Raw genomic sequence first — 20,164 nt, forward strand, 5'->3', positions numbered from 1 at the left:
TTCATTGGGCCTGGTTTTAAGTTAATTTTGTTAAAATTTCCCACCGCCCATAGGCCTTGCTGAGAATCTGGTCGTGTGCGTGCCTGGCTGCAGCGTGTTTCTCTTTGGTGAGGCCAACCTGCCTGAGAAGCGCACTCTTGTCCAGAGAAGGAAGCAGCTGGGCTGGTTCACAAGGAGGGATTTCAGTGCTCTTGAACCGGACCTGGGAGCTGCACCTGCCCGAAGATGTGGTTTAACAGGTTTGCAGTGTGGTTTTGTCCTGCTTTTGTTTTTAAACTTAAGAAGAGAATCTTGAGGTTGTCTTCATTTAGTCCCGCCCACATAATGCAGGAAGGTTACAGCTGGGGCTCCTTCTTGACTTGGTTGAAGGTCTCCTCATGGCTCTTTCTTACCCATGCCTCCATGAGCTGACCCGAGAGGCTGGAAGCCCTCACCAGATGTTCCATGAGAGCCCCCAAGAGCGATGTTCAAGATAAATAATGAGCCCTGCAATGTGACCACTGATGATGCCAGTGGTTGATACCAGGATGGGTCCTGGAGGCCTGCTGCTGTGCCGGGTATGAGGTTGTATCCTGGGGACACTTGGCAGCGTGGGACTTGGGTAGAGCTTACTTTTAGCTGGTAGGAAAGTCTTTCAGTACTGGAACATCCAGTGTGTCCAAGTTGATGCATACAGCTGGAAGTCAGTTCTAGAGGCACCCTGGAGAGAAGCTTTTCTACACAGCAGGCTCTAGACCAGAGAGAACAAACACAGGGAATAGTATTCTCCCTTCCCCTGCATCTCAGCAACTCGTGCTTTTCTCTGTTACTCCAGCCCCACTCCTCACTCAGAGTTTACCTTCGGAAAAGGCAATAGCACCCTGTCAAAAACACCATCCCCATTCACTGCACTTCACCATCCTAGCGCTGTTTATTTGAGTCTTAATTCTTTTATCCTCAAATATCTTCTGTAGGGATCACAAATTAACCATGGCTAGGTAACATTTTCGTGGTCAATTAATATTTTAGCCATTACTAAGATACTAGGTCTCTAAGGAGCAAGAGGTAGGCAACCATAAGAAACACATTTCCCCATGCCGCAGTTACACACAGGCTTTTGGTTACTAGTCCCTGGTGCAGAATTCTGCTCTCAAACCAATGATATCGATAATCAAGTAGAACTGTGCAATGAAAACAGTGCAGGCTTTGAGGCTATGCTCGAATCCTGGCCTTGCTGTTCATTGGCCATGTGACTTCAGAGTGTTCCTTAACTCATTAAGCCTCAGTTCCCATTATCTATAAAATGGACATAATAATTATATTTCCCTCGTGAGACTGTGAAGTTGAAATAATGTCTATTAAGTGCCAAACACAGTACTAAGGGGCAATTTTTTTCCTTCCATTTAGAGAAAAGATTTATAAAAAAGTGATTATGAGTGTATTTTAGTCTTTACTTATGGAAAAAAAGGAAGAAGCTCATTGCTCCCTGCCAATTTGAACCTCACATATTTTCCCACAATTTGTCTCACAAATGTAGAGGTGTAAGTTTGTGACCAAATTTCCAGAAAGCTATTTCCTGGTTTCTAATTTGAGCCTCACTGAAGACTGGAGGGATTATTCCACAAACCTAGTGAGTTTAGTGCCGGGTGAGTGGGATTACAGTCAGTGGACAGGAATTAGAAGCAGGGATCCTAGTACTAGAGAACAGAAGAACTGGCTTTAGTGTTGGGTTAGGCAGACCCTGGAAAAACTTAATTCTCATTTCTGCAGTGCTGTGAGACTGAACGCGTCAGTATTTGGAGAGAACTTTAACCTGCTCTAAAAAGCATATCTGAGTTAAGGACTAAATGTTCATGTTATCACTAATCATATTCAATTTTCTAAGAACAAACTCAGTTTGTAATTGTTTAAACCAAAGTGAACACTGCTCCCCCATCTCACTTTGTGTGGAGTTGGGATAATCTCATCTGTGCTACACTGTTTGATTAGAATGGACAACCCATTGGGATTTCTAATTTCTTCTCTATTTTTACTCCATGTAGAGATCTGTGATTTAAGTGGAGAATTTCATCAACATTTGAAAATCCTAAGTTTACTTTAAAATGCCAAGATTGGCACAAAAATGTTTAAAGACGATATTTTAAAGATAATATTTGACACTGGTAAAGATGTAGTTAGAGGCACTCATGGTACTAATGGTAGCATCAATTGGTATAAAATTTTTGGAAGTGAGTTGTTAATGTGTATCAAGAGCTCCAAAAATATATGTAACTGCAGAAATTCTAGTTCTAGTGATCGATTTATCTTAAGGAAATGGATTTATTTCTGAGGAAATAAAGGTACGTGTACTTATGCACAAGTATGTTTATCAAAGAATTATTTATAATAGTAAATACTGGAAATAATGTCAGTGTTCAGTATTTGTGAGTGATTATTAAATAAACTACGTGCACGGGTTCCAGAGCACGTGGGTTCTGTCATTGCAGCACGTGGGCTCTAGTTGAGGCATGCAAGCTCAGTAGTTGTGGCACGCTGGCTTACTTGCCCCGCAGCATGTGGAATCTTAGTTTCCTGACCAGGGATCAAACCTGTGTCCCCTGCATTGGAAGGTGGATTCTTTACCACTGGACCGCCAGGGAAGTCCCTATGCAAGCAATTAAGTATGAAGGTTTGGAAGAATTTTTAGAGACGTGGAAAATACAATACAATGTAGAGAGAATTTGTAGTTTATTAATTAATGCCACAAATATTTATTAAGTACCTAGAATGTGCTAGGCACAATCATCAGTGGGAAAAAACGGAATTTATTTGCCCTCAAAGAATTTATATTCTAGTGGGGAAGGGGTGAAGAGAGAGACAATAAATAATAAGCTTAATAAATAATGAATTATCCAGTATGTTAGAAAATAAGTGCTACAGCCAAAAAAAAAAAAAAAAATTGAACAGGACAATGGGAATCATGTGTCTGGGATGGAAGTGCACTACGGTTTTTCAATGGGGTAAACCAAAGCCGGCCTCACAGTGAAGGCAGCTTTGGAGCGAAGACTGGGAGAGAGGGGGCAGCTAGCCATGCGGCGCTGTGGACAGGCGTCTCAGGCAGGGGGAGCAGCCAGTGGCAGGGCCAAAGGATATAAAATAGTATAAACAGTATGATCTTAATATTGTAAAATATAAATATGCATCTGTGTATTTTATTTATCGTATATATGTGTAAGAAAAGTTTTTAAATTCTTAAAGCTTTCAACTTATTTTCATTATTTCTCTAAATTGATCTTGTGATTATGTTCCGTCATCTTTTATAAACGGTAATTATTGACATTAATCAGTGGTCAGTTTTATAAAAGCTGGGTTTCAATGCATTCGTCCCGACTACTGATGAAAGATTTGAGATAAAAAGGGAAAAGTAGCATAACTCCCCCCACCCCATATGTCTTTTTGCTTATGTCTCCTGCCAATGGTTGAATCGTTAGTTTGTGCAAAAAACATGAAAATTATAAGTTGCCAAGGTTAGGTAGACTGTTATTCATCGACAGACCCCTCATTTAATAGGCTCAAAGCAGACTCTAATAGGAAAGTAAAATGTTTCAGAGAGGAACAGTGAGTAAGGGATACGGATAAACAGTTTCTAACATTTCATGAACAAGATTGTAATTCAAGTTCAAGACACATGATCAACTGAAATCTTAGGTTACCTTACTTGCACCAATTATCCCTTAAGAAACACTCATGTAAGAAGGAGTAAAATGTTTTCATTCTTAAAAGTAATATCTATCGAAGTAGAATTTCTAGCACCCCTGTCATTAGGGTAGAAATGTTATTCATCTAATTTTTCAATGAATTTCATTCCCGACTATGGCGATTTCCCTCCTTATTTTTACATTTAATGGCTTTATATATTTTTCTAACATTTTCTGTGTACATCAATGTTTCTCAACATGGTTTTCCATTCCTTCCATCAAAACAGAAAAGCTTCAACACGTTGCTCTGTTTATTTCTTTTCCTAAAAAAATTAAATAGAAATGATTGGTGCTATCAACTGAACACTTACAGTTAACTTTCCAGGGACAAATTAATATACACAGTGCCCAAGAGGAAGCAGAATCTATAAGGGAACAGGTTTCTGTTTTGAAGTTCCCCAAGAATATTATAAACAAAAGAGAAAAAAGTGAGCTCAGAAATGATTAACACCCATAGTCGGTGCCAAACACACAAAATCTTTTAAACCAAATTCCTTTTAAAAGTTTGTAGTTGGCCAGCTCGTGAGGAACATAAATAAGGACAAAGCAGTAATAGTTGATACTTTTAGATCTATAAATAAATACGTTATACATATATATTTTAAAACCCTAACATTTATGGCATAATTTAAACACTGCTGGCTGATATATTATATGACTAGCCTGCATATATGCATCATTGTTTAAAAATAGAGGGACAATTCTATGGTTTCATATGACGCCTTAGGAATCATAGATGGAGGTAACTGGCACATCTTGGAATCAGGGACTTCTGTTTAGTTATTTCAGTGGGTTACTGAGGGCTGCCCCTGCTTGCTTCTGTCTCGGTAATGAGAAGTTGCAGCATCAGGCACTTTTCTTGACATTGAGTAATGCTATTTACTTCACACCCAAAATTTTACCTAGTCTTTGAAAAATAATTTCTAGTGTTGGAATGAGTCCTGTTTTGAGGAGCCTATTTTCATAATTTTCCATGTTTGCTTGTAAATCTAGCTGGAGTGGTGGAAACTGAAAGTCTCAATGTGTAATTAAGTTTGTAACCTGTAGTTAAAACATGAAGGACTTTGCTTTTGTCTCTACATGAGCGGGTGAAAGGCACTGTTCTCCTATAGAAAACCTAGGAGCAGGCAAGTCACCTGAGGTTCCTTTCACCTGGACTGGCTTCATTCCATTATGATGTTAACATGTATCCTTGTCTCAATCACTGAAAGATTCAGAGTTGAGAAATTGAGGCTCACAGTTCCTCACAGAGTGGGAAAATGTCACAGCCATTTTGCAGAAAGATAGCTGAGCAGAGGCAGGGTACCTGAAGAGGTGAAACTTGAATTCAGACCCATGGGGAGCCGTTCCCGGCCCTATGCCACAGTGTCGCTTAACTTTCTTTTCTGTGGATTTGGCCACATGCATAAGAGTCCTGCATTCTTCCCGCCATGGGAGTGTCGGACTTAGCAATTATGTTTGAGTTTTATGGCTTTAGTCATCAAATGTCCTGTTTCAGCTGTGGTTTCTCTTTAGTACACATTCTAAAAAAACTTAAAATACCAATATGTAATGATGACTAATTGCTTTTGGTGTAATAACAGCTGTTTATATTTTTGAACCCGAGTTCTGAGTCTGTTGTCTTGCTCTGTTTGTTGCTCTGCAGCAAGGACCACATTTAGGCTAGGTTTTATCTTATTTTAACCTTCGTGTTTTTACACCCAGTAACCTGCATAGTTCCTGGCACTCAGCAGGTTTTCAGTAAAAACATATTTAATGAGGGAGTTGCACATTAGCTCATGAGAATCTCTTTATTTATTCAAACTGTAATGTAATCTGCAAATTTGAAGTTCTCTCTTCAGATATAAAAATGCCAAAAGTCCCAAAACACCACTTCGGCGCTCTCCTTACGCATCTTTTAAAACCAAGCCACCAAAGAGGAGCTTAATATAATAAATGGAACTTCTAAATGCATCCCTTAGCAGCTTCAGACCCCCTAAAAGGAAACCCTTTCTGTGGAGGAAAATATATAAAATCTTTTCACCATTAATTGATTGAAGATGATGGTGCCTGGAACTATTTTTGAAAATAATTTTGATCTAAAGAAAAAAAAAAATACGTGTGTTTCTTCTGAGTGCTGCTTTTTCATTTTTCTAATGAGCTCTTCACTATTGTTTTGTCTGAATGCAGTTTTTTATTTGTGTTATTCCAGACGTGGTCCTACCACAAGCATCTTTAAACCAGACATTAATAGCATAGTTCACAGTCATTACTGCCAGTGCTCAAACACAAATATTGCATTTGTGTTTGCAAAAGCTACACATCAGATGTTAATTAAGTGCATTTGGTTTTTTTATGCTTAAACAATCTGGCATAAAGAGTTTACATCTATATCCGTTCACCATAAGGTCTCTATGATATCTGAATCACCAGCCATACAGTATATGATAAATACAGTGTTTCCACACAAGAAAATAACAGAATTGTCAGGAAAACATCAGGCCTGTTATATTTCCCTGTGAAATAATAGCAACTGAATCTCAGTTTCTTTTTCTTTTTGATAAAAAAAGTATTTAACTAGGAGTAAACACCAATATTTAGAATGATAAATTTTTCATTAAAGAACACATGGAAAGTGAAATCATACCAAAGATTTTTTTCCTTGTTTTTAGCTTGCTTCAGGGCGTTGTGACAGTTGCGTTGGAATAAAATTGGGATTTCAGCTTTGCAGTGGGGAGGTACATGCTGCTACCAGAGCAGCCGAGTGCCAATCTGCGGGAGGCAGGAGCGGAGCGAAACCGCAAACTGAGAAACAAACTTTCACATCAGGTTTCTAATTTTAGAGCAAAAAATGGCATTACTTTAATTGTATGACATTTAACTACAAATACAATTTGCTGGGATTAATTACCTCCCTTATTTAAAAATTTTTTACTGAGTTTAAATTAGTATAAAAAAATCAAATTCAGCGTTTTAAATAAGATCAGTGGGACTGCTGAATTTAAACGCAGAATTTGATTCATTAGCATTGGATCACCATATTGGTGTTGTACTTGGGAAGGATTAAATGGAGGAATTAGAAACACGTGCATTTGGGCAGAAAGCAGTTTCCCTCCCTCCTTTCCTTCCTTCCTTTCCTCTCTTTCTTCCTTTCTCCCTTTCTTTCTTCCTTCTTCCTTTCTTTTCTTTCTTCCTTTATTTTTTTCTTTCTAAGAAATGGGTCATGGCCTCATAATCCCTCAAGGAGGAAACTACCACCTGATTAGGCCAGAAACTTCTTAGCTTCATTGACAGTCTCAATTTATTCACTGCTTGAGTAAGATATAGTGATAAAACAAAATCAATTCTTGTGTAACTAAAGTTTAATAGAAGAATTTAAAATACACATAAGGGCATATACAAAAAAATGATTAGTCTGTGTTGTTTAAGTGATTACTCTTATTTTACTTTAAGAGGATATAAAAGTTACTTCTAATGTTTAATTTTATTCTTCTAAGAAATTAACTTTAAAGTATGCTTTTGAAGGAATTTTTTAAGTAGAGCTTTATTTTAATTAAATCAGTCAGTGTTGGGACAAGTAAATTCTTCATGGCACGCTTGTGCACTGGACTTAACATCTAAACTTATTCTACATTTAATAATTTATCTTAGGTAATGGGTTCATTTATTAGCAAGAACGATAAATTTTAGAAATTCTGTGATAAAAGGGACAGTTATTGGGCACATGGTGGTAAAAGGCGCCTTGGAATCTGCTGAATGGGGGGTACAGAAAAAGTCCCATGTCTTTAGGGATGGAATGGTCCATGCCACCATACTGTGGGGAGGAAGAGCCCTGGGTCCATATGAATGAACTTACCTTGGAAGTGACTTGCTCCCCCAAACTGATAAATTACATGTGAATGTCTGAATGTTGGCTGGGCATATCAAAGTTCTGGTATAGCAAAGCACAATAGGCCCAATAAATGTTTCGAATAGTACTTAGTATAACACAATGTATATATACATACTTTTCAGCAAAATCTGAGTGTGATCTAGCTATTTGTTTGAATAAGGATAAAGATGAGGCCACTTCTTGAGTCAGAATAGGGTATGTATATCAGCTATGAGGAAATGGGACTGTTTGTAATATTACCTGTTGAGGGGTGGAGGAGAGAGAAACCATGCTTGGATGCATTCCATTAATGAATGGCATTAGCATTGACCTCCAAAAATTTCCAATTGTACCCTGTGAAATGTTAAAACTGATATAATTCTCAAAGATATTTAGAGTAAGTGATTGGTGTATGAGGTTGAGAGAGATATGTATTGACTTTTAGGAAATTTAATTTTTATGAAATCAGCATTATGGAGAAATACTGTAATCTGATTCATTCCTGCAGAATTCCCAGCAGGAAGAGGCCCAGCCTTGGGAGTTGAAATGTTTCATTATGTACATGTGTGGGAAAAAGATGAAATGTGGTTTCCGTGTGCTGATTTTCTGTAAAGCATCTATTAATGTGAGAGTACCAGGCTAGGCAGCAAAGCCCCCAAACCACCGCTGTCTAGGGGAAAGTGAATTTAGCAGGATCTCTTGATGGATACTGACATCATGAGCAATAAGTCTGAAAGTAGTAAGAAAAAACAATGACAGTAAAGTAATGTTGAAATAGTAGCTGAAGAATTGTCTTATGCTGAAAATGAGGTCAGCCTTTGATCCCTCATCAATCCCTAGTCAACTTTGCTTTTAGAAATGTGAAGTTCCCCCAAAATGAAGAAACTGCAAACCTAAGCTTTTTATACCAATGCTAATTTAACCAAGTTGTCCATCTTATAATGTAAACTATAATTAGAGCACGGCTATTTATGTAACATGAGCTGCATTATCCCCAAAGCAGGGAAAAGCAGGACAGTTGCCCCTGGGCTCTAGAGTAACCAGTCTCTGGAGTAGCAATGGCAGTCCCAGTCCCTTGGGAAGCTGGGGATGGAAAAAAGAGATACCTCCAACGGGTTATACCAAGAAGATATACGTAATGCCCCAAACCCTGCCCTGCCAAACCCACATGGTCATGAGACACAAGAGTCCCTTTGTCCTTCCCAATTCCAAGACTATTTGTCACTTTTTAGTGACCTCCTTTCCTAGCCAAGGCTGTCGTTGGGATTCATTTGAGTCCGATCTTAACCTAGCTCAGAGATGACAGGTCTGTGTTTGGGGAGGAAGGGATGGGTACAGAGTGTGATTTATTCCTGTCTCCCAGACCCGTAGGCCTGGCACTGAATTTCAGCCCCCGTGGAGATGGCCTTGGAAATGAATGGAAGGCCAAGACGTTTCGCTGCTGTTGATATTTAATTTTCTAATGTGCCTTTTGAAATAACCTGTTGATATTTTGGAAAGTCTGAGCTTTTCTTAACCATTCTAGAAAAAACATTGAGATACATTTAGAGTAGATAAAAGTATCCACTTATAGCTCAGATAACTATTATTAAAAAATATTTATGACCTTCAGAAAGTTCGGTAGTTGCTAATGAGGAATATTTGTGTATTATTTTAAAATAAAACCAAGTAAAATTGGGTAAAAAAATTAAAATTGGGTAAAGAATAGAATCTTGAAAATGAGGCTTTCACTTTGCTTGATTAATAACATGCTTTTCTAATGATCTAGGCATCGGCGCTAGTCCATATGTGATGAACTGCAATGTTACCATAGATTCTCAAGACTTGGCTCTGGGAAAAGAGATCGCTAGTACCATTCGGGGCTCAAATGTGAATGGACTGAAGGGTGTCCAAACGATGGCTTTTCCTCATGAAGGGAAGATTGAGATAGCTTGCAATGTAGAGAGTTTTGAAGATCAAGAAGTTACAGAAACCTCAGAAGGCTCTCAATACATGGCTTACAGTGTCCTTGGGGACCATTTTTATTATGTATCACCTCATTACATAGAAGCTCAGGTTAGAAAATTGGCAAGTGATCGGGGAGTTGGTACTATGGGGAGAGCATTAATTGGATTTACACCCCAAGAGTGCAAGAACTGTGCCGAATATGCTATAAAGGAAGGTATCGGGGAGTTCTGGAAGATACGTGGAGGTGTTTTCATGTAATCCAATCTAAGGCTTCATTGAAATTGTAAGGAAGAATATCAGCCATTACAAAGTTTCCTTTTGGCCAGTGAAGATGAGGGGAAGATCCAAGAGCTTGGTTCCAGCTGTGAATTGAAAAACTGGAAGCATTCTCTGTCCAATGACAACAACAGGTGTTTATAGATTATCTGTAATCACTTTATGATATTTCTAGTCGTCATTAAAACTTCGTGAAATTCTCCTCTGTGTCAAGTTCATGCACTCGCATGTACTAGAAGTCTGCCTGAATCAGCTGGGTAAAATGGCCATGGTTGCTGAGTCACCTTTAATTATCATGAATAAAACTAAAAATGAACTCAGTTTATTTGGTTTTCCTGAACTCTTTATACTAAAGTCCTGCAATCAGCTCACATTTTTTGAGTAATCATTTTTCAAATGTGCACTTTTAAAAATCAAGTACCAAGTAATTAAAAAATAGGGAGAATTATAAAATAAAATTACTCTTTCAAAGCATGATTGTTCTTTCTTGCCTTCTTTAGGATGACCCACTGTTCATTCTGGAGATAACTCCAAAAGCCAGATTTGTCTAATTTTTTATGTTTATGTGGGGAAGTAGAATGGCAGTGTTGGGCATTACTGCAAGGGATTGTATTTATCCTTTTTGGAATTTAAATGGGAAGTCTGAAGGTTTAGGGAATTTATTGCTCTTGAGCAAAGAGGAGGGTAATGATGGAAGAATTTTATTTGAAAGAATTCAAAATATGTTGCCTCTTTGTGAACTAACTACTTGCTGATTCCGGCAATTTTATGTAAATCTTTAGTGCTTATATATCTTTAGTAAAAGGTGCTTTCTGTCCATAAAGCACAAAGAAATGAATTTTTCCATAGATTTTTGTTTAGCAAGAAAAATTATGGTCTAAGAGCACATAATGTAAATTTATTTTAAGTAATTAAAAACAAAAAAGAGGTTGAACTCAGTCTTTTTTATAGGATCCAGTAATCTATCCTAATATATTTTTTTTGACTTGCATTTGACTCCTGACTGTGATTGCATTAATTTGGTTTCAGAATTATGCTTTTTGGGGTGTTTTCTTTTTGCTGTTGATATAAATACAACAGAGATGGAGAAATGATGGACCAGGTGTGGTTTTCAGGTGTAAAGAAGTTTAGTTGCTGTGGTGAAGAGAGCAGATGCTCTCCAGTTAGACCCAGTGAGTCTGGGAGAGCTGAGAAGCAGTCGTGCCTCGTTTTTCTCTTGCTCAGGCAGAGGCCATGTGGCCTAGTAGGACAAGCACTGGACAGTGGTTCTGGTCCTTGCTCTTACCTTCCATGTAGCCGTAGTTTCATTGCCTGTAAAACAGGGAAAAGAGTTTCCAACCAGATTGTGTTCTGGGAGATTAAATGGCAGTACTTTGTAAGCTGTAATGTAAAAGTGAAATATGTAATTAATACTCTTTCCAGATCTCTTCTAAAGCTTTGCTTCAGTTTTGGTCATTAATATTAAACAGATGAGAGATGGTAAAAGCACAGGTTCTCACTGAGTCATTTGGGGTTGTAGTAGGAGTTGATTCATTTGCCACTTACCTGGATTAACCTCTCCAGATTCATATCACTGTATTGCAGACTGCTGGTTTTGAGCGAGGCCTATTTACAGCCAAACATCTATTTAATGGGTGTATAGGGTTTCGATTTTTGAGGATGGAAAAAAAAATTCTGGAGATGGATGGTGGTGGTGGTTGTACAATAAGATGAGTACTTAATGCCACTGAACTATACATTTAAAAATGGCTAAAATGGTAAATTTTGTTTTATGTATATTTTATCACAATTAATTATTAAAACTATATATTAATTTCATAAAAGCTTAAAAAACAAAAATCAAACATCTAAATAAGACAGTGTCACACTTTCTAAAGGAAATTATGTCAAATTTCTAATATCCATTAAAGTATACAAACATAAAAGACCTATTTTTCCCTTCTTAATCTGTTATGATGGACTCAGGCACTACATATAAGGCTTAGTTAATGGTGTAAAATGGAGGTGATTAAATTTGGCTTTTGACCCAGCTGTCTATTTAAAACAATAATTTACTATTTTTGTTGTAAATAATTTTTTAAGGAACTTTTATTGAGATATAGTTGACATACAATAAACTGCATATATTTATTTATTTTTTAACAGATGATTTTTTTAAAATACATTTATTTATTTATTTATTTGTTTGTTTGTTTTTATTTATTGGCTGCGTTCGGTCTTCGTTGCTGCACACCGGCTTTCTCTAGTTGCTGAGAGCGGGGGCTCCTCTTCATTGTGGTGCGCAGGCTCCTCATTGTAGTGGCTTCTCTTGTTGTGGAGCACGGGCCCTAGGCGCATGGGCTTCAGTAGTTGCGGTGCATGGGCTCAATAGTTGTGGCTCATGGGCTCTAGAGCACAGGCTCAATAGTTGTGGCGCACGGGCTTAGTTGCTCCGTGACATGTGGAATCTTCCTAGGGCAGGGCTCGAACCTGTGTCCCCTGCATTGGTAGGCGGATTCTTTACCACTGTGCCACCTAGGAAGTCCCTAAACTGCATATATTTAAAGTGTATGATTTGATATTTTTTTCTTATTAGTAATGTATATATGGCAATCCCAATCTCCCAATTCATCCCCACCCCCACACCCCCGCTTTCCCCCCTTGGTGTCCATATGTTTGTTCTCTACATCTGTGTCTCTCTTTCTGCCTTGTAAACCTGTTGATCTGTACCATTTTTCTAGATTCCGCATATATGCGTTTTAACATACAATATTTGTTTTTCTCTTTCTGACTTACTGCACTCTTATGACAGTCTCTAGGTCCATCCATATCTCTACAAATGTCCCAATTTCATTCCTTTTTACAGCTCAGTAATATTCCATTGTATATATGTACCACATCTTCTTGATCCAGTCATCTGTTGATGGACACTTAGGTTGCTTCCATGACCTGGTTATTGTAAATAGTGCTGCAGTGAATATTGGGGTGCATGTGTCTTTTTGAATTATGGTATTCTCCGGGTATATGCCCAGTAGTGGGATTGCTGGGTCATATGTAATTCTATTTTCTGTTTTTCAAGGAACCTCCATACTGTTCTCCATAGTGGCTGTATCAATTTACATTCCCACCAACAGTGCAAGAGGGTTCTCTTTTCTCCATACCCTCTCCAGCATTTATTGTTTGTAGATTTTCTGATGATCCCCATTCTAACCAGTGTGAGATGATACCTCGTAGTTGTGTAAATAATTTTCAAAACCAGCATAATCTCACTTTTTACCTCTTGTTCATATTCTAATTCCCCTGTTTATTGTCTCTCTCTCTTCCCTTTAATCTCACTTACCTCTTGTTCATATTCTAATTCCCCTGTTTTTGTCTATTGTCTCTCTCTCTTCCCCTTCTTCCCTGCTCCACCATGGTTCTTTAGAAAATCTGAACCAGCTGTAAGTTGCTGAAGATTTATCCTGTGGACGGATGTGGTATCATATGTATGAGCTGGCAGAAGTAGCCAGGATGGAACTATAACAATAAGAAGGATTATCAAATTGGGTTGAGAAAATCTGACCAAACTAACAAATACCCTGATTCATATTAACCTTTTCTCATATTGCTCTCTTAGAAACAAACCAACACTTTGTGCAAATGTTTCTGCAGTATTTTTTCCATCGGACCTCAAAGTGGGCATTGTATGGAATGTGACTTTAAAGCTTGTTTAACCTCCATCTCCTGCCAGATGACTTTGCCCATGACTTATGCCAGTTGTAAATGGGACAGAATCAGTGTGGACAAATAGAGTTGACATTCTATTAACTTTTTAGTGTCTTTTGCTCTACCCCACTTTAAACTTCAACTTTAGTTTCTTAAAAGAGGGACAAGGAAAGCAAAAAGCTAGGCTATGAGGGTGATAAGGGGTTTTGTTGGTTGACGGGGGTGGGGAGGGAGGGCTGTCATTTGTTTCAACCTGAATTTGGGCTTGACTCCACTATAAGTTAAAACATCTTTAACTTAAGGGGGAGGGGGAGCTAAGTAAAATATAACTGTAAAATAAAACAAAATGGGGGGGTGATATTTTCATTCCTCAACATAATGAAAAGCCTTGCTCCATAATTGGTTTGTACTGTCTTGGAAGTGGCGTCCGTGGACCACAAAGGACCACTCTATGAGAGATCTGCAAGGAATTTATCATTCCCTCTGGCTGAGCCAAAGCAGGCTTGATATACAGTTTTGTTTAGTATAAATATTCTCATGTTACTGTTTACTCTGTGGGGATATGAGGATCTCACTGACAGGGTACGTGCTCCACTGCCTTGCTTTTAAAAGGCGTTTATTTGACTCTGTTGTTTGTACTTGCCCAGAAACTTCAGAGAATGGCCCAGGAACTTGTTTGATAAGCATCCAGACCATGCTCCCGGAGTATGTCGAGCTTGGGGGTTAGAAAAGCTTATTGTTTTAAGCAGGCCCACACATGGCTTTGAAGGAGCCCGTTTTTCATAGGTAAGACCAATTAGGACTCTCACAGCAGTCCTTTAGAGTACTCCTCTAAGGTGCAAGGAAAGGTCCTGGTGAGCGTGGCTCTGGCTGAGCTCAGCCTGACGTTGGATTACTCTGTCACTTCTTTTGGCCAATTTGCAGTATTTTGAGGCAAATTACTTTGTTGTGAGTTAAGATGAGTGTCAGAGACCTAAACATGGGATGAATTTCTCTTTCTAAATGTGTAGTGTGTGCGTGGTCCAGCTTTTGTCTCTTAGCCCCACACCAACTCTTCCCCACACTGCTTCATGCCACCAGGACTCTGAAGACCACCGTTCTTCTTTGCCAGTTGGTTCCCCATTAGACTCTGCCTATATGGGGAGCTGAATGGGGAGGCTGCAGACCTGACAGAGGAGAGGGGCTTGCTCTTCCAGGTTCCTTCCCATTTCTGGCAGCCCCACCGCAGCAATGGCTCTTGACCTGACAGTGACTCTTGGGTCCAGGCTCCAGCTTTTTTTTTCTGTCACTTTCAGAACTGGCCTCATTGTGCCCTCAGAAGCACCAGCAGTGGCTGAGCCCCAGCTCTGCAAGGCCTTTCTAAGCTTCTAGACTCTGAGAACCTGGCCTCTTCCCTTTGTTCCTCCAGCCTTGAGGGGTAGTGCTTCCTGCAATTATTTTTATCTCTGGGTACCACGTTCTCTCCCAGCTCTTTTGGTTCTCCAACAACTGTTGACCAAATTTTCAACCTTATTTCTTTTGAAATACTTAGCATGGTTTCTGTCTTCCTGACTGGATCCTGTCAGAAATAAACCTATCAGTAGACCAAATGGAAGGAAAGGAGAATGAGGCAGAAAATACTCAGTGTAGATCTATAGTTCCTTATGAAAACAGCTTGTTGGTGATTACTTGTCTTTTCTTCTTATTCACATTGTATTCTCTGAATTTCATTGTTTTCTTATTGTTACATTCTGTGTTCCCTTTGACAGTCTTGCTATTCTTTTGTCTAATAGGGAGTCTGAGTGTTGAGGATAGGAAATATAACGGTAAATCATTCGATGGAGTTTTCCAGTGAATGTCTTTCATGTAGTAGCTTATTCTACCATTAAACATGTAGACTAATATAGTTTAAAAAATTAAAGTCTTTTCAATCTTTTAATAGTTACATCTTTCCCTTCAAGCCATCTTCACCTGCCAGGTAGATGATGCTTTTTAGCTGGTGGTGGGCTCCTAGCCAAACATCTTTCTCAAGCCTTCTATGTACCATCCTACTAACTTTTTCTTAGGAAACCCCATCTGCAACCAGTCACTGTTTCCTATCTTCTTAGAGACCTTTATCTTCATGAAGACCAATTTGGAGAAAGTAATCATTATAATTGATGTAGTCCAGAAATGACCAATTGTTATAAAACTATATTGTTTCTAGTAAGTAGAGAAAATTTTTGGTAATTGATAAGTATTACTCTCTGTCTGCCCTAAAATTCTGTTTAGAAGGTCATCTTCCCTCAAGATATCCGCTCCATTATTTCACAAGGATAAAAGCAAGATGGAAGAGCAAGATACAGGAAAGAAGTCTTCCGTGAACCCTTTTAGCATTGTTAGTTGTGGCTATCTTTCATTGAATTCCAAGTAAGTGTCAAGTACTGTTATGTGAGTTTTTCACAACAACCCTTTGGAGTAGATGACTGTAAAGAAATAAAACTCCCCAAGTTCTTTTTAGCCCACTGGGTCAGTCAGGAGCCTCCTTCCACCATATCCCGTATTCTGTAGCTTGACACCACTGCTCTAACTCTAAACAGTGCCCTTGGACCCACATCCTCAGGACTTCAGGCCTCTCCTCCTAGGCCTGGTCAGCTTTTGCCTCTAGTTTCTTGTGATCTATTTAGAAATTGTACATCCAGTTGGTTGAACGTCCTCTTCCATGGCAGTTCCATAGAATGGCCCACCTCAGAATCCTGAAACTTTTTCCAGACCTTAGACCACTCACTCTGCAGTACTTCTGTACTCTTTTCTCATTTAAGATTTCTTCCAGATCTGTCTTTTACACAATTATCGTATATTGAATTCTCGCCCATTTATTCTTTCTAGTACCTGGAAGCTCCATCAGCGTCTAGTATCATAGCTTCCTCCCCTGGACTGTCAGTGCCTCCTCTGCAGGACTGGTTCAGTGCTGCTAAGCGCAGCCCTGCCTCCCCAGGTAAGGAAGTGGAGGGTGAATCCCCACATTCCCAGGTTTCTCCCAGGTGAATTTCTGTAGATTGAACCACAAAACTTGCTACAATTAATTAGGAGATTCCTGGAATCAGTCTCACCGTCCTAAAAAGAGCCAAGATGACTGTAGGACCCAGAATGGTCCCCATCACTGTTTAAGTCAGGGAGGAAAATTGCCACCAGATGGTGCCAAAACTGCAGCTAGGACCAGGGTGAATCAGATTGTGCAGCCAGTACCCCAGAACTCCTGGCTGGCAGACCGCGTAGAGTCACTTGGATTATTTGTTCTACTTTGAATTCACGTCCCCACGTTTCACGCAGTTATGTTTTTTGGACTTGATATGTGAAGTTGTGGCAGTTATTAACCTCTTGTTTGGCTTGCTGGCCAGACTGTAAAGTCTCCGAGGATAAGGCTTCATTCACACATATTTATTGAGCAGCTACTGTATTTCGGCAGGGCAGAGTTACCTCAGTGCTGGTGAAAAGCTGCAAATGCCGTCCCTTGCGTGGAAGCCCCTGTGAGGCCTGGGACAGGCCCTGGTCATAAGCTCATAGGGTTGTATGGTTTTGTAAAACTTGCAAATGTAAGATATTTTAGCCAGTTTGTTGAAACTGCTGTCTATTCCCAATGATACTTCATTAAACTTCTCATGAGAGGTGGTATAAGAGTGGCCAGGGTCAGCCTCGTGGGCTTACAGCCCGTGCAGTAGTAGCACAGGGTCCTGTGCTTGTTCAGTGCTCTGCTGTCTCTGAAATCCTGAATAATTTTTCATTTGCACTGGGTCCCACAAATTACGTAGCTGGTTCTGAGAGTGGCCGTGGGCATTTTTGGACCCAGGTAAAGGGGAGGTTTAGTTGGGGGTGATTAGGATTTGGTGCGATATGTTTATGTGGTTCATGGTTACTTCCACGCGTAGTTATGTTACTGCCAACCCTCCCGGTGGGGGAATGGCTTCCAGGAATACTCCTCCCCCACTCTGCGATGGCTCACCCAGTGTTGTGACACACAAAGCAGGACCAGAGGGTTGTCACAAATGATTCTGTCCTCTGGTACCCAGCACCAGAAATGCATACGTTGTGAAGGAAAGACAAAACACTGAGGCTCAGAGAGGGAAGTAACTTCCTTAAGGTCGTATAGCTGGTAAGTTATAAGACCAGGTTTCCATGTAGGCCTGTCCTTTCTAAAGTTTGTGCTTTTTACCCATTGCTCTCTAGTTTCTGGAGCAATGAGTCGTTTCCTTGGAAATATCTTCTAAGACCACTAGGTTACGTTATAGTCTCCATAATGCCTGTCCTTTCTTTCAAAGCCCACATCACAATAATTTCATGACTAAAGTAAATGTCATCCTTATGCTTCACGTTCCATTTACAGTGTAGGGGCTCAGCAGGTATAGTCAGTGAATTAGATCCTTTAGGGCTGCTAATCTTCAGAGGTACCTTCGGGCGCCTCCTTGCTTCAGACACTTTCTTCCTCACCTTTGCTCCTCTCCCCACCCCAGGTGGATGTGGTTGGGGGGGAGGGGTCTGGGAACCACAAAACATTAGGCTCAGAGTTAACACTGGAGAGTGTTGGGTGGTGCAGTTGGTAATGGAGAGGTGTTATCATTTATTCATCTCACCTTCATATGGCTGCCTGATACCCATTCTAGTTACCAGGCGCCCATTTCTAAGGGGGTGAGCCTGCTGCCCACATGCAGTACATGTATCTGTTTCATCATTTTATAAATTTCGTAAAATGGGGGAACACCTGTACCCAATTTTCCCTGGAATGTACAACTGAATTCTCTTATACTCCTCATTTCAGATGAGGTTTTCTGGATGACACCATCTGGGAAATGTCACTTTGATTAAAGTAAATATGCAGCATAGTTAACACTGGGAGCCTATGTGAATTTCCCGAAGTAGCCACATCTTACAGAAGCAGAAGGCAGCTGGCCCTTTGGGTTGGGAGAACTTAAGAGTGTTGCATTCCGCGCTTTGGTGTCAGCCGAATGGCAGTGTGTGGCCGACTGAGCTCTGAAGGGTCTTGTATATTTTCTTTTCTTACCATTGGACTTTTTTCTTTTTCTTTTTCGGTTTATTTTGACACTAAGAAAAAATATATAAAAATAAAAAACTGAGCTTTATGATTGCCAAGTTTTTCTTCCAAACTAAGAAAAGAAACCAGTTGTTGAAAAATATGATGAATGGCATCCTTTGTTTTATTTTCAGTGAAGCACATGAGGGCACCGCGTTGGAATGAGGCCAGATTCCCCAGGCAGGAGGGAGCCTTGGGCTGAAAGGAGGCCTAGTGATTTTGTGGGGAGGGGGTCTGGTTGGTGTGTCAGGATTTCCTCTCAGTTCTCGCAAACATCTCTTTGCTTTCTCACATGCCCACCCCTCCTCTCTTTCAGTTATTCTTTGTGTTTTCAGCACTTGCTACTGACGAGGATGTTGTCTGTTTTTAAGGAAACCGCCATTGGTACAATGTGGGGCTTTCAGCCTTTACATTGTGGTTTTCACAACTTCCGCAGCTACTGACTTATTTGACTGTGGGATCATATCTGGTTGAGGGCAATAGTCAGTTGCTAATGTGTAAGCAAACCCTAGGATTGTTAGCATTATTCTTCCTTTGTTGTTGTCTTGTCACCAAGTGATTTGGGAGAGCCAAGGGGCAGAGTCTAAGTTCATTGTCTGCAAGTCAACCTCAGAGTAGTCTCCTTCGGATCTCCCTCTGCCACCCACCCACATGCTAGAATTAAGGGGAAGGGCTGGGTAGGAAGGACCACAGTGTACTCTCAAGGAGGCAAGGGAAATGTCTCAGATGCCTTCAAAGCATCCGCATGTTCCTAAGAAAGTAAATCTGAAATTGCTCTGTGGATTTGGATAAACCATAACTAAGCAGAACCTGTAGCATTTCCCCACTTCAGAAGTCCCCCTCTGAAAACTGTGCGCACCTCGGCTGGTGTATTTAACTCATCTGTTGTAAATTTTTTTGCAAGGGTGTTTTCCCCGCTAGACCATGAGCTCTTTGAGACTATTTTATTCACCTTGGTAATACCAGTGCCTGCCGTGAGAAAATCTGTTGAATGAATTAATGTACAAGTAACTGAGTTCAGAGCACTGGTTGTGGGTCAGAACTAGGCAGCTCTTTAGGCATAGATGGCTTAACCGTTCATCAATAGGCTTGAGGCTTTGTTGCATGAAGTTGAGTTACACTGAGGTGTTACACTGAAGAGAAGGAACAGTTTGGAACTTCTGGGAAATAGAAAGTTTGGCTCAGCTTACATGTGAGGCTGGGAAAACGTGGTGGAGACACCACAATTCTTCATGAAGACAGGCAATAAAGTGACTCCAGAATGCAAACTCCCCACTCTAACTTCCCATGGAAAGGTCAGAGGAGGGCAAAGTGTTAGTCTGAGTGCCTCCCACCTCTTGGTAATGTCATTACTCTTAGATTCAGACTGTCTTTTAAATGCCGTGTGATCCACTTGTACACTCTTTAAGCAGAAATGATGCCAGGTTCTGTTCTGTGGCTAGCAGATTGGAGCTTTTCTCTCCCTGCTTCATTCAGTTAATTGAGCTGTGCTGGAAGTTTCAGTAATGTATTCTATGGAGTCTTTCTGTGCAAACAACCGCAGGCTGAGGGAAGGAGACTTACCTAAATCTCTCAAACACTTGAAATGCAGAATTAATGTTTTGGAAAACACCAATGAGTCAGTGTCCTCAAAAGTCATCAATA

At 39.9% G+C, this 20,164-nt stretch overlaps 1 protein-coding gene across 13 annotated transcripts in view; it reads left to right on the forward strand.

The window, feature by feature from the left end:
- FTCDNL1 (formiminotransferase cyclodeaminase N-terminal like) overlaps nucleotides 1-20,164 on the forward strand; it is a 170,166-nt gene that overhangs the window by 62,946 nt on the left and 87,056 nt on the right. For 6 of the 13 annotated variants that reach the window (XM_057747192.1, XM_057747196.1, XM_057747190.1 and 3 more), the window contains exon 6: nucleotides 54-239. In XM_057747192.1, the coding sequence (XP_057603175.1) occupies nucleotides 54-239 (186 nt within the window). Of the gene's footprint in view, nucleotides 1-53; nucleotides 240-9,334; nucleotides 13,652-15,723; nucleotides 16,088-16,320; nucleotides 16,430-20,164 lie in introns of those variants that run through there. The other 7 variants (XM_057747185.1, XM_057747187.1, XM_057747186.1 and 4 more) reach the window with 3 other exon arrangements.

The sequence above is a fragment of the Hippopotamus amphibius genome, chromosome 8 (genome assembly GCF_030028045.1).
Source record: "Hippopotamus amphibius kiboko isolate mHipAmp2 chromosome 8, mHipAmp2.hap2, whole genome shotgun sequence".
Lineage (NCBI taxonomy): Eukaryota > Metazoa > Chordata > Mammalia > Artiodactyla > Hippopotamidae > Hippopotamus > Hippopotamus amphibius.